Source organism: Daldinia childiae, assembly GCF_008694065.1.
Source record: "Daldinia childiae strain JS-1345 chromosome Unknown Scaffold4, whole genome shotgun sequence".
In the NCBI taxonomy this organism is placed as follows: domain Eukaryota; kingdom Fungi; phylum Ascomycota; class Sordariomycetes; order Xylariales; family Hypoxylaceae; genus Daldinia; species Daldinia childiae.
In genome coordinates, this window is record NW_022984645.1 from 3,071,451 (window position 1) to 3,083,868 (window position 12,418).

Consider the following 12,418-nt stretch of genomic DNA (forward strand, 5'->3'; position numbering starts at 1 on the left):
ATCACAATTCCACCCGCTGATCTTTTACTCCCCCAGGTCGGGGAATTAACAACTCTGTAAAGATGTGTTGTGTAGCAATCGCCACTCATAATTCATCAAACGAAAAGCTTCTACTCTTACTTTGTACGACTCAACATATTAATACGTACCAATCATACTTATCAGAACCAACTTCTACATAAGAGGAGATTGTACCTACGTACTACAAGGCCCACTATATAATGTTGCATTAGCTCCCGTTGTGGGGTACATTGGTACTATGTACATAAGACTATAAGTGCGGGACCTGTCAATAATGCAAATTATGACTCTTTGCCACATTTATGTTCATACATACATATGTTCATATGTTCATATCAGGTACCTAGGTAATGTAATTATGAAAGGTAACCTAGGTACCTGAGTTTACAACCATCTCAAATATGAATATAACGAGTGATTATCGCTGCCATGGAGCATTGGGCAAGCAAGTAATCATTCCCCCTTATCTAGCCCAGACTTAAAATAGCGATCCCTTTACTGAGCGTATGAAGATTCAAGGCTATCCCCAACCTGGAGCGCGGGGTCAGACTCAAAGTTGGCCCTCTTCTCAGCGTACGAGGACTCCTTCGAAGTTCCGATATGTAGCAATGGATCAGCCTCAAAGTTGGCCCTCTTCTCGGCATATGACGACTCATCCGAAACCCCAACTTGTAGTAAAGGGTCAGCCTCAAACGTCTCACGCTTAGTCGCGTATGACGAGTCGTTCGGGGTTCCAATAGTGAGTGCGGGGTCGGCCTCGAAGTCTAATGAAGTCAGTGTCTACTACTAGTGATCACTTATAATCCGGGGGGCATACTCTTAGGCTTCGGTGCCGGAGCGGCAATCGCGATCGCGGCCATGAGCGGGAGTAGAATGGAGCTCTTCATGGTGAAGGGTTAAGTGTTTAACCTAAGGAATTATTTGGGAGTGGCAAGAGGTAGATTTACTTGAAATAATGTAACGAACAAGTAGTGTGGATTCCGATGATGGTTGAAGTAGGAAAATAATGGAAATAGCATTCCGAATAACATCTCATTTATACCATTTCTATACCTCATCAGTCTTATATCGTTCGGTAGTTGCCATGTCCGCCAGTTCATAAGGCTGATCCAAGGAGAAAGTCCCATCCCCGCTCCCCACGAGCGAAATCGCGATGGGGACTCATAAACATGCAGATCCCTGGCTGCTTAACTGAGAACTATACATTAGGCCGGCTTACATGTGGAGAGCAAGACCTAACCGACACCTTTGGTGTTCACTTTAAGTTAATAGTTCGAAATATAAATTTATGGAGTTGCAGTGCCATAGCCGAACCAACCTATGAGGTAGGTCTTCCCAAGTTATCGCATCATCTCAAGTGCTGCAATGCATATGCTGTGCCCCCACCTATGGTTTTCTTCTGGATAAACATATACCACGTAAGCAGAGGTGGGCTTGTAAGCTTCGAAGAGATATGAATAGATAAACCATCGACGAAATAGCTCCCGAATGTATCATCAAGTGATCAATCAAAGTATTCTATTATCAAGCTATCTTCGCAACTCGTCTCATCTCGCGGCACGATATAGATCCTGGCACTCGATCACTACCGGCAGGATCCTCAAGAGAAAGTTACCAAGCCCAAGATTTGAGCAGATAACATGTCACTGCAGACGCAAGCAACATGTAAGCAGATGCGGGGAATTCAACCAACTCCAAATCTTTATAGATGATCCATCGCAAGATTGTACCTAGATCCACACTCACTACCTGTAATACTATAATACCTTGATTGTAGCGAATGATAACAAAGTCCGCTACTTCTAAGACGAGTATCATCGTGCGATGTTCAAGCTTGGAAGCTCTATCCATAAGTGCTTATGGAAAACTTCACCAACACACTTACCACTATCCAACTACATATTTACTACATTAGGCGGCTCTTCTAAATTTAATTACTACCAACTCATATCTCAGTATCACTCGAGACCATGCCTCTAGAATTTGCTTATCGCCCCCTTCCAGGTTCTTCTTTAGAGTCTCCTTCAGCAGCACCCGCTGATGATAAAGAAGAGGAATACGCTGAATGCAAACATTGTACGACGCGTCACCAGACTCGGAGGAATCATTGGATTGCTCATACTGTGAGCTTGGTTGCTATTATCAGTCTATCTATCCTTTTGATACGCTCCTATGACGGTGCTCTCATAGCTGCAAGATGTTGGGACATGCATAATTACTACTGTAAGTACCCAGAGTCTCCTCCTATCTTACCTCTATCACATGTCAGCGGTTCAACTTACAACTACTCATTAGCCCCTGTCAACAAGGCCCTAGCTACTCAGCCCTACATCACGGTCCGGTTCAACGGGTCACTCTGGTATGAGACCCCCTTCAAAGGTCCTCCTACCCCAGCCGTTGAAGAAGCCTGGCACTCAATTATGCAATACGGCATGATCTCTGTCTCCGCTTCAGACTATGAGAAAGTCAATCACTCAACCCGTACCGCAGTCCAGTTTCCTGAAGAAGCTGGAGGTGGATACATGGTAACGACAGTCGGAACACATCAACTTCATTGTCTACATTTCCTCTGGCAAGACCACCATCGTACTTACTTCCCAGACGTTTTACGCAAGGTCCAAGATGTCCCAGAGCTATATGAGCGACATTTTGAGCATTGTGTGGACTACATCAGGCAGAGTATTATGTGTAACTTCGACACAGGTTTGGTGACATATGATTGGGTCCTGGAGCATCAAAATCCGACTCCCAATTCTAATGCTATGCACAAATGTGTGAATTGGGATGCGGCGCAAGAGTGGTTGCGAGACCGAGCAGTTGAAATCCCGGATGGTTTCAAATGGAAGCAGCCTGAGGGACAGGAAAGTCTACCATGGAATCCTTGATACCTAGAACGTATGTAGAAGATGGGGGGTAAAGATTTGAGAAATGATAGGTTGTCGGCAACGGCCGATTACATGCAGTAAGAATATTAAACGGCAAACGAGGTCACAGCATGAAAGGCTAAGGCTAGAACGAGTATCCTAACGAATCATCTTCATAGTTCATGGCCCCCAATTTCAATAAATAATCTAAACTGCAGTGCTCTCCTACTTGGTAGTCTCGGACAACTAGGTACCTACACAACATATCTGACACGTGAACCTTTCTTCGAGTCAATCAGCTGCAACGGCCCGAATAGAAAAAAGCATCCCATAATCTTTTCGTAAGAGACAAAGGACCAGAAACGAAATGCCAATAATCGTGCTATCGAAAATAGAGCTCGCTGAGGCGAACAACAGAACTTATATCAAATGTGCTGCAACGTCGGGTTGGTAAACCAGCTCGATTTGCGACTGCATAACTCTTACTTGCATGGAACGTAAACCGGAGTCGAATACCCGAGACTAAAGGCGGGAGTGGCTTGACAAGGCCTTAAAAAGAGATGATCGTGTACATGCATGTCAGATCAAGGTTCCATTGACTCGACATATCATGCCCAATCGTATTACGACGGCTCTCGGTACCAGCTTCTTTGGCCTGTATATACAAATATCCCCTGCTCGTTATGTACATTACCACATCGCCACCATAGCAATGCCACTCATTTGTCTTAGACTTGCAGGCTTGCTATCTTAGAAATTAATAACTATAAGATAACCGGAAACATGATTCAATTCCGTTACATCGCAGACAATAATGGTACACAAATATCCAGCGATGCGTGATGCTCCAACGATACTTCGTTCCAAGTATCTAACTCATGCATCCCGCAATAATCACATTCTCGCCTACTATTCCGGCATACGAAAGGACATGCAGTAGGTAAGCTTAATCGTGACGCTGTGTACCAGATCCCACGGGAGGAACCGCAAACAGGCAGAGCCCACGCAGTTTTATGTATACATCAGCCTCCTAGCCCACGCGGATAACCCCACCAGCAAGGATTTGATCGCTTCGGATGAAGACGGCGGAGGATTTATATGTTACATCCTAGAGGCGCATTCATGAATCCTTCGAATACCGATCCATCAATTAATTTGATGGAAAGATGAAGAAGTCCGCTACTTTCACTGCTACCCTATAAAACCAAAACCAGTGCCGCCTAGCCGCCCGTTGTGATAGGCATGTTCGGAGAAACTATTGGAAAGTGTAGCAGGTTCCCGTATACAATATGGGAATTGTGGCGTTCCATACATACATGAAGGTAACAAAGACAGTAGACCGAGCATCTTACGAGCTCGGGAGATATCGTTATGGCTTCGGTGAGTTCATGGCGGATTTCAGCCCCTCATCGTATCAGTACGGCCAAGTTATCCGGGAGATCTCGATTCTACTAGGTCGGGGAAGAAGAACCTAAAAATATCCTGCAGGACAGATTATCGTTAGATGCATACGAAAACGATTTAGGGATAGGCTGGGCACTCGGTGGCTTTTGCCGAACGCGATGTCCAAGTAATTCTCAATGTAACTAATTTTATATAGTGATGAGAGTTAGATATGTACGAAAGTTCATCTAGAGCGTTGACTCTATTTGCAATTTTACGAATAAGTCGGCGAAAAAAGAGTGCGCCATCGCGGATGCGTGCAGAATTGTCAACGAGCACATAGTGCATGCATACCTTCATTTCGCAAAGGCTTCTTAAAACTCCAATACGAGCACTTGAAATTATAGGGGGCCAAAAAAAGGGAAGAAAAGCAAAAAGCTCAGTCCCAGGTTCGAATCCCCTCGGATAGGGGCAGGGGATTCGAATCCGAGACCTACGAAAAACCGGCTTCGTTAGGCATCTGCTGTCAAGTCACGTTCTTTGGGAAGAACGGTTCAGCATAAGACACCACAGTGGGGTTTTCTCTAACCTCAAGTCGCCCAAGCGAGGGGCGTCGGTTGAAAGGTGGACTGCAATTAGGATATATAATTTTTACTTCGAGGACAGGTACTTGGGCAGGTGTATCTCGTTGCCTAGGTTTCTGCCACCTGCGAGATCAGGTGCTGGGCAACGAGGAGGGAATCTCACGACACTAGCTCGCCCTACAGATGGCAACGGGTTGCCACAGGTCGGAAATCGTATTCAGTTTTCTTGCTGTGGCATTAAACTCGAAAACAATATTAATGAAGTTTTATCACTGCTGCTTTAGCAATGCATGCCTACCTGATAATGTCCTTTCATGTCCGGATAGATATAACAGTAGCATGCACTTAGGTTACTGGTATATCTTTAAGCCTTACTGCTTATATCAGTACCTAAGATAGTATAAGCACATTTCAGTTAGACTAAACTAGATATCACGTAGGATAGATAATGCTACATAGCCATACGAGTTACAGAAATTTTGTTTTACCAGAAGGTTGTCGAAGCCAAGTATCAGTAGATACAAGAGATAATCGGTAGTATAGGACACATCTCGCTGTGAAAATCGTCATAGGGAAGCAGGTAATATTAGGGACGGTTAAATTGGAACCTAGCCTATGATAGAGCTGTTCAACGGCGATGAAGTAATGGCGGTGACGAGTCCGGAAAGGTAGCGAAGTAGAATACTATAAGGTAAGTGCGATTAAAATGTATAGTGGCAACCCTTTCGTTTTATATTAGGGAGCCCGTCTTTCGGATTGTTTTCTTTGGAAATCAAACGCACAATTATTACTAAAGGAGTATTTAAACTGGCTCAACCCCCAATATACCCCCATCTTATCAGCATACCAATAAGCTTTCACTGCATAGACAGATGTCAAAAACGTAGTGACAGAGACCCTTGATATGTACACAGAGCACGGGAACTTTCGCATACCTTCTCGCTAAGATTTCAGTGTTGAAATCGAGTTCAATATAGTCTCCTATGAGGATCTTGTTCTGTCCACTTCTCCTAACCCCCTATATCTTAGCCCATCGACTATGTTCTTCGAACCGGGATCCATTCAAGCTGAAATAACAATCAGTACTTTTGGAGGGACGGCGCAGTCCTCTCCTGCCTGCGTAGTACTGAGATGCCGTCTCTTTGATCCAATCATATTTCCTTGTGTAATAGAAATATAGGCCTTCATGCCCTCTCCCCGATTACCTCCCACATTTGGGTGTAAATCTCTAATTCGGTTTGGCTAGTCCGGTCCATGGAAGAACGGTAAGATCTTGTTAGATAACAAATATCTTTTGTATGAATGTATTCGAGATTTAGCGTTGAGCTAATTATGAGATATTTTCTAAAGACAATATAGACACGCGTTCAACCTCTACTACGCATTCGGTAGCACCCTGGGACTAGGACGAGGAACTTATGAATAGGTAGTGTTGTGAAGAGGCTGGAGGGCCTGGGTTTAAAAATATTTTTAAATAGGGGGTCTCTCAGAAGATCATCCCGCCAGAGGCCGGATCCCTATTCGTCGCTATTTATCTGCTAAAGTCTTTCAACCACCGCCCGAATCGCCGGCAATCGATATTCCGGCCTCGTCAGGAATCCTAGGTAATATCTTATAATAATGTCGTACTATTCTCTATAAAGTTGATTCCGGCAGTTGGAATCACAAGGGAAACCGTTATCTATGCTAATTTTTAATAAATTCTCCTGGCTCTTCCGGCCAATAGTAACGCCCTCCTACGATGAGATCCTTTGAGCCTTTAGCTCTTAAGATAGCTCAGTCGAAGACCGGTGTGTGTAATAAATTTATTCTGTAGCGCAAGGCTCTCGAAATCTTCAAACGATTATCCCAAAAAGGAAGTGTACTGCTCTCTAGGAGAGGAACTTTTCTTGCAAGATCTAGCTTGCAGCCAGCAGTGGCAGAGGTTCTACGATCCCTATAGAGCTAATCTCGGATTATGGGTTGAGCGTCCAACATAATTTCGCACATTCTATCCACAATGCATGAAGGCTGTGAAAGGGTACCGGGCGTATCTGGTGCATCTAAGAATATAGCATAACGTAGAACTAATTGCGTTCTAACATCTAACTTTTATGACTGTTTCGTAACTTCTCGGAGCCTTGCAGAAGACCAAGTTAGATACTCAGCAAAGGCTACTTGTGTCTGAACTCGCATTGGCTACGTCTTTTAAATATATATAGGAGTCTTCTACTATATATAAAGCTAAATACCTTACGTAGTTCCACGTATATGCCTTTTGACTAGTTATGTCTGGGGAGAATATTGAATTATAAATATTGATAATAGTACTAAAATAGATCTACATCTCCATGTCTGTTACTAACTCTAGTCTAATTAAGCAATGATAAGACATTAGAAAGCCAAGATGAAAATAAAATAACTATCCCAAAACGTTGGATAACTATAGGAAAAAAAACCTACAATAGTTTTAATAGTACTATGTTTATATCTAACACTAGAAATAGACGATATACACCTAAGTAGTTTGTAGACGATCACGACATTTAATATATCTCGATAGATCTACAGAGGGTAAAGTGTATGTCTTATACCTTATCATCGGTAACACGCGCGATAAGGGGGGCTAACCTTACTGGACGGCTTAGACTTACTCCTATCGCCTCGGCGGGGAAGATTGCATCACATATATCTATTATGTCCAGCTTGTCCTTGCATTATTAAAAACATCTCCTTATACGGTTGACCAGACAGGGTACTATGCCAAAATGAAAAAAATATGAAAATTAAGCCTAAACAGGTAGTTAAGCACGGGTTTATCCAATTAGCTTGGTACTTTACACCTTCAAGTGGGAAAAAGGCTTATCTTACTTAAGTACATATCTTATTACCTTATACGTAATATATATAATTGTATTCAAAAATCCCATACCTATACTTATACCTATATGAATTCAAGGATAGCTTTATGAATACTGGTCTTAAAATGACATAATGTATATCATTTAATAGCCCGAATTGATGCGAAAACGATGATATCAATTACAGTATTATATGATACGAATCAGGTAGTATATGACTTACCCAGTAATATTATGTTGAAGATTGTCCCAGCAAAGGGTATCACGTGACTACATTAGGGATGATTACAGGGTCCCCAGGATGAGAATTAGTAGCGCAGCGCTAGGTGGGGCTGTTTAGCTAGGTATAGCTAGTAAGTATCTTTACATATAAATATATATACAAAGTACAAAGCACTAATGGAAAGATCAACTTTTTACATAGGTAGGTAGGTAGTTACCACACGTAATTTTTCCAACTTTATCAAAAAACCTTAAGTAGGCATATACAAATTTAAATAACTTTACCACTACCCAATTTTAAATAATATAATTACTATTAATAGATAGCCATAGTTAATGCGAAAATAATAACCTAAGGTGCATGTTGTTTAGTAATTTAAGTTGTATGTTATTTAGGCTTTTACAAAGGTAAGATAATTGAATTGTGTTGCTTCGCAAGCAAGCACGTGATACCCTTTGACAAGACAATTTTTAATACAATATTATAATTTATTGGGTAGTTAAGTCATATAATACCTGATTCGTATCATATAATACTGTAATTGATATCATCGTTTTCGCATCAATTCGGGCTATTAAATGATATACATTATGTCATTTTAAGACCAGTATTCATGAAGCTATTCTTGAATTCATATAAGTATCGGTATACATAGGTATAGGTATGTGTGGATACGAATATTGATATTATAAAAATAACCGTACGAGGCTTAAAAGTATATATTAAATTATAGTCCGTGACCTTTTACCCATCTGAGTCTAGTGCGCGATCTTTTTTTTCATTTTGGCACAGTACCCTGTCTGGTCAACCGTACCTTACCTAAACTGACCTACATATTCAACCTGATAGGTCCCCGGATTATTTTATAGTTATTATCTCCTAACTCGCACACCTTATCTTCTCTCCCGCCGCTAGTGACGCAGCCGAGAACGGTCATGAGCAACGAGCATACTTGGTCGTCGGTCTCAAACCCGAGATATCTCCTGTCTTAAGCTTTCTCGTCCAATTTTCTTAATTAGGTTGCTACATTTTTGGTTTAGCTTAGTTGGCTCAAAATTAGCTTCATCGGCGTAGAATAATACACAGCCGAGAACGGTATACATGGACAAACTCCCTGTCCTATATATATATATATCTCTAGATGTTCGGCTTCTTTTGAACGCAATACTTTTGATATAGAATCACGAAGTGAATGGGATGTTAGCTTCGATTCGAACCTCTTGTATATAATAGCAACATTGAAGATACAGTAGTCTGTATGATGTTTGGCCAGGAGGATGAGCAAGTATGTGGGCAAACCAGCCAAGGCTACAAGAGCTTGTGGGGGTTGAGCAGTGATTGCGCTTCTACGACCAAGGCCTACTGGGGTATGCTCTCTTCCCAAGACCATTTCAAAGAATCTATCTATGCTGGAACACTCGCGCTTGTGTTATTATCCACGATCTTGGTGTATATAATTCGGAGACAGAGGCTCAGCAAGCAAAGCACGCGCCCGTCTACGCCAACTACACCAGGTCTTGAGAAGGCGGCATCGAAGAGAAGCAATGCTCAAAACCGCGAATTGGGTAAATGGATTCCATCGGACTTCCGCATGCCGAAGCCAGACCCATATCCAAATTGGTCAGTCGAGCACACGAAACCGCTTCCGTACAGGCCGTTTCGGTATGGTCCCAAATACAACGTAACCATGGGACTTCGATCGCTCAAACATGTCGATTGGATTGAGCTGGATAATCACTTTCCACGGTATCACGCGGACAAGGCACGTCGTATCAAGGAGCGTGGCCATAAGTGCTGTAGGACAGCGCCTGAGGCGTATCCCGCTGCGGTAGAACTTCTTGAAGATTTAGTTGACTACCTGCCGGCGCGGTACCCGTCGCTGTACAAGCGGACGGATGTCGGGATTGACAACCTCTGGTCCGGCGAAAGCTTTGATATCGTAACGCGGCCATTAGCAGAGGACCCGATGCAAATATCAGCCCGGCTAGTACAAGACGACCTGGCGATCATGATCGAGAAGCCAGATGGCCAGTATTATCTTCTAGCAGGGGCAGTCTTGCTACCAGGATTTTGGCGACTGGAAGATAAGTACGGTATGGCGTTACCAGAGATCCACACGTCCGGGGATGTACCGCAGTACCGAGAGAAGTTAGAGAAGGGCATGTTAAACTTCTTCCGACGACTACGGCCGGATGAGATGGTAGCGCGTAACAACTACTTCCTGCAAGTAGACGACGATCTGGGGTGGTCTTGGAGTATCGGATCAGAAGACGCGCCAGAGGTGAGTTGGAATACAGCAGAGAAAAACCGCGCTGTCGAGCACCATTACTTCCGCTCCGAAAGGCAGACACTGCGACGGCTACCACGAACAGGGGGCGTGGTATTCACAATCCGAACATACTTCCACCCGATCACGGAGGTCGCCGAGGAGGATTACGTACCAGGCCGGTTGGCAAGTGCGATAAGAAGCTGGGGAGATGATGTAAGCCGGTATAAGGGGAAAGAAAGGTACGGAGAAGTGCTACTAGAGTACCTGGATAAGAAGCATGAGGAGCAGATAGCGAGGGGCTTGGACCTTAGTCGCGAAGACGAAGTTCGAGCGTATCCATACTAGGGATTAGTTACCATAGGTACCTTGTCTTATTATATCTAACTAAGCCAAGTATTGAACAATGAGAAAGAATTTGCATCCATCGTAATTAATACTACATGTAATTAGTAGCCATATACTTCCAAGTTAGAGTTGAATCTGGAAAGTCGTGCTTCATACTCTTAGATCTTAGTGTAGATGAACAATTTGTTTATAAGAATAACTACAAGATTATATGCAATACTCGGTGTCACATAATAGAAATGACAGCATATCGGAAGAACGAGGCCCCCTGCCGCTGTTACACAAGCTGCAGCTGCAGATTGTCCTTTGCGCAGGTGCATGTGGCTTCTAAATCCGCCCGCCATCCCGCTACTGTAGCTTCAACTAAGCTTCAACTAAAAACGTACATACAACATACAACCATTACGAGCATAACATCAAGCTCGAACTCGACAATAGCTATGTTCAATTGACCTGACACATCCCTCCTATTATATACGCATAAATAGAGAAATAACCACAACCCGCCCCGAATGGAGTCAGCGCCGCCTCAGCAGGGCGTGCTGAGCTGGCGCCTCAGCTCGCATCCCATCACACTGTTAACATTTCTCACATTCCGCATCTGTAAGTCGACGACCTTTTATACGCTTTTCCTTGGATACCTTATATATATAGCGTAGTGTAGCAAGATAAGCTAACCTGAGACTTCCCACCTAGCGTCGCTTCTCGTATACCTCTTCGGCGTCATCTTCACGGATAACATGGTGCTCATCTTCATCATCACGATCCTGCTACTAGCTGCCGATTTCTACTATCTAAAGAACATCGCTGGTCGGCGACTAGTCGGGCTGCGCTGGTGGAACGAGGTCGACCCCTCCTCGGGCGACAGCCGCTGGGTCTTCGAGAGCAGCGATCCGGCGGTTCGCACTATTAACGCCACCGACAGTCGCTTCTTCTGGCTGGCCATCTACGCGCAACCGGTGCTCTGGGTCGCCCTAGCTATCCTGGCCTTTGTGCGCCTTAAGTTCATGTGGTTACCCCTTGTTGGTATGTCTCTCGTGGTAGAATGATAGTGAAGGAAGAAAGAAAAAGAAAAGCTGACAATTGGCCAAACAGCCATCGCGATCTCCCTAACGATCACAAATTCCCTCGCCTTCTCGCGCTGCGACAAGTTTAGCCAGGCTTCCAATATTGCCGGCAGCGCTCTCTACTCGGGTAACATCGCAGGCAACCTCGCGAGCAATATGGTCGGCCGCTTCTTCACTTTTGGCCGTTCATGATCCGCTATCCTACACATTGACCCAGGGTTTGAAGCTATTGAAAAGGGGAAAAGGCTACTCAAACATTATTGATACTGGTTTGAAGGGCGATAGGTATTCTATTACTTACTATGGTGTATCTCTGTCTATTTTTAGCAAGCTTCGGGACAAGAGCCTGTTGTAATACTATGATATCTATGACTTAATGAAAGTTGCAAATCTAGCGGCGTTTATGAAGTGCTTCACGGGTAATTTTTGTCTTAAGAATATGTAGGACTGCTATGGATTATGCAAAAGTTAACCCTAGCCTTCTACGGTTGTACTCGAGACAAGATGCTATACTGTTGGACCATTTATCATACTATACCGTAAATACAAGAGGCTAACTAAGTTACTACTATATCTTATTTATGGTTCCTATAATAGGTATCAACCATATTAACATCTAGGCTTCTACGTCCGCTTATTGTGTCGCACAAGTGTAACCACGGCTCGAAAGGAGGCTAATCACGTGGCAATATATACGACCTCCAACGTCTAAAGACATTCATACATATCCCCAGCTACTATCCTGTAAACAATTAAATAATCCAATAGATTCGTATATGTATATATGTATTATATATACAAGCCAGTCAGACTTGAAGCTTT

At 43.4% G+C, this 12,418-nt stretch overlaps 4 protein-coding genes across 4 annotated transcripts; 3 read left to right on the top strand and 1 right to left on the bottom strand.

Moving 5' to 3' along the window:
* Positions 1-516: 516 nt before the first annotated feature.
* Positions 517-908, bottom strand: GL218_05128 (uncharacterized protein; the record flags this gene model as incomplete). The annotated part of the gene is made up of 2 exons (XM_033581769.1): positions 517-785; positions 839-908. The coding sequence occupies 2 exons, from the start codon at positions 906-908 to the stop codon at positions 517-519; spliced, it is 339 nt and encodes a 112-aa protein (XP_033435477.1).
* A 1,320-nt stretch (positions 909-2,228) lies between these two features.
* Positions 2,229-2,906, top strand: GL218_05129 (uncharacterized protein; the record flags this gene model as incomplete). Its single annotated transcript, XM_033581770.1, has 2 exons — positions 2,229-2,244; positions 2,317-2,906. The coding sequence occupies 2 exons, from the start codon at positions 2,229-2,231 to the stop codon at positions 2,904-2,906; spliced, it is 606 nt and encodes a 201-aa protein (XP_033435478.1).
* A 6,378-nt stretch (positions 2,907-9,284) lies between these two features.
* GL218_05130 (putative alpha-mannosyltransferase protein) lies at positions 9,285-10,529 on the top strand (the record flags this gene model as incomplete). The annotated part of the gene is made up of 1 exon (XM_033581771.1): positions 9,285-10,529. The coding sequence occupies one exon, from the start codon at positions 9,285-9,287 to the stop codon at positions 10,527-10,529; it is 1,245 nt and encodes a 414-aa protein (XP_033435922.1).
* Positions 10,530-11,041: 512 nt separating this feature from the next.
* Positions 11,042-11,788, top strand: GL218_05131 (Golgi apparatus membrane protein tvp23; the record flags this gene model as incomplete). The annotated part of the gene is made up of 3 exons (XM_033581772.1): positions 11,042-11,132; positions 11,226-11,555; positions 11,625-11,788. 3 exons carry the CDS (start codon positions 11,042-11,044, stop codon positions 11,786-11,788), a joined length of 585 nt encoding a protein of 194 aa, XP_033435921.1.
* Positions 11,789-12,418: the final 630 nt, after the last annotated feature.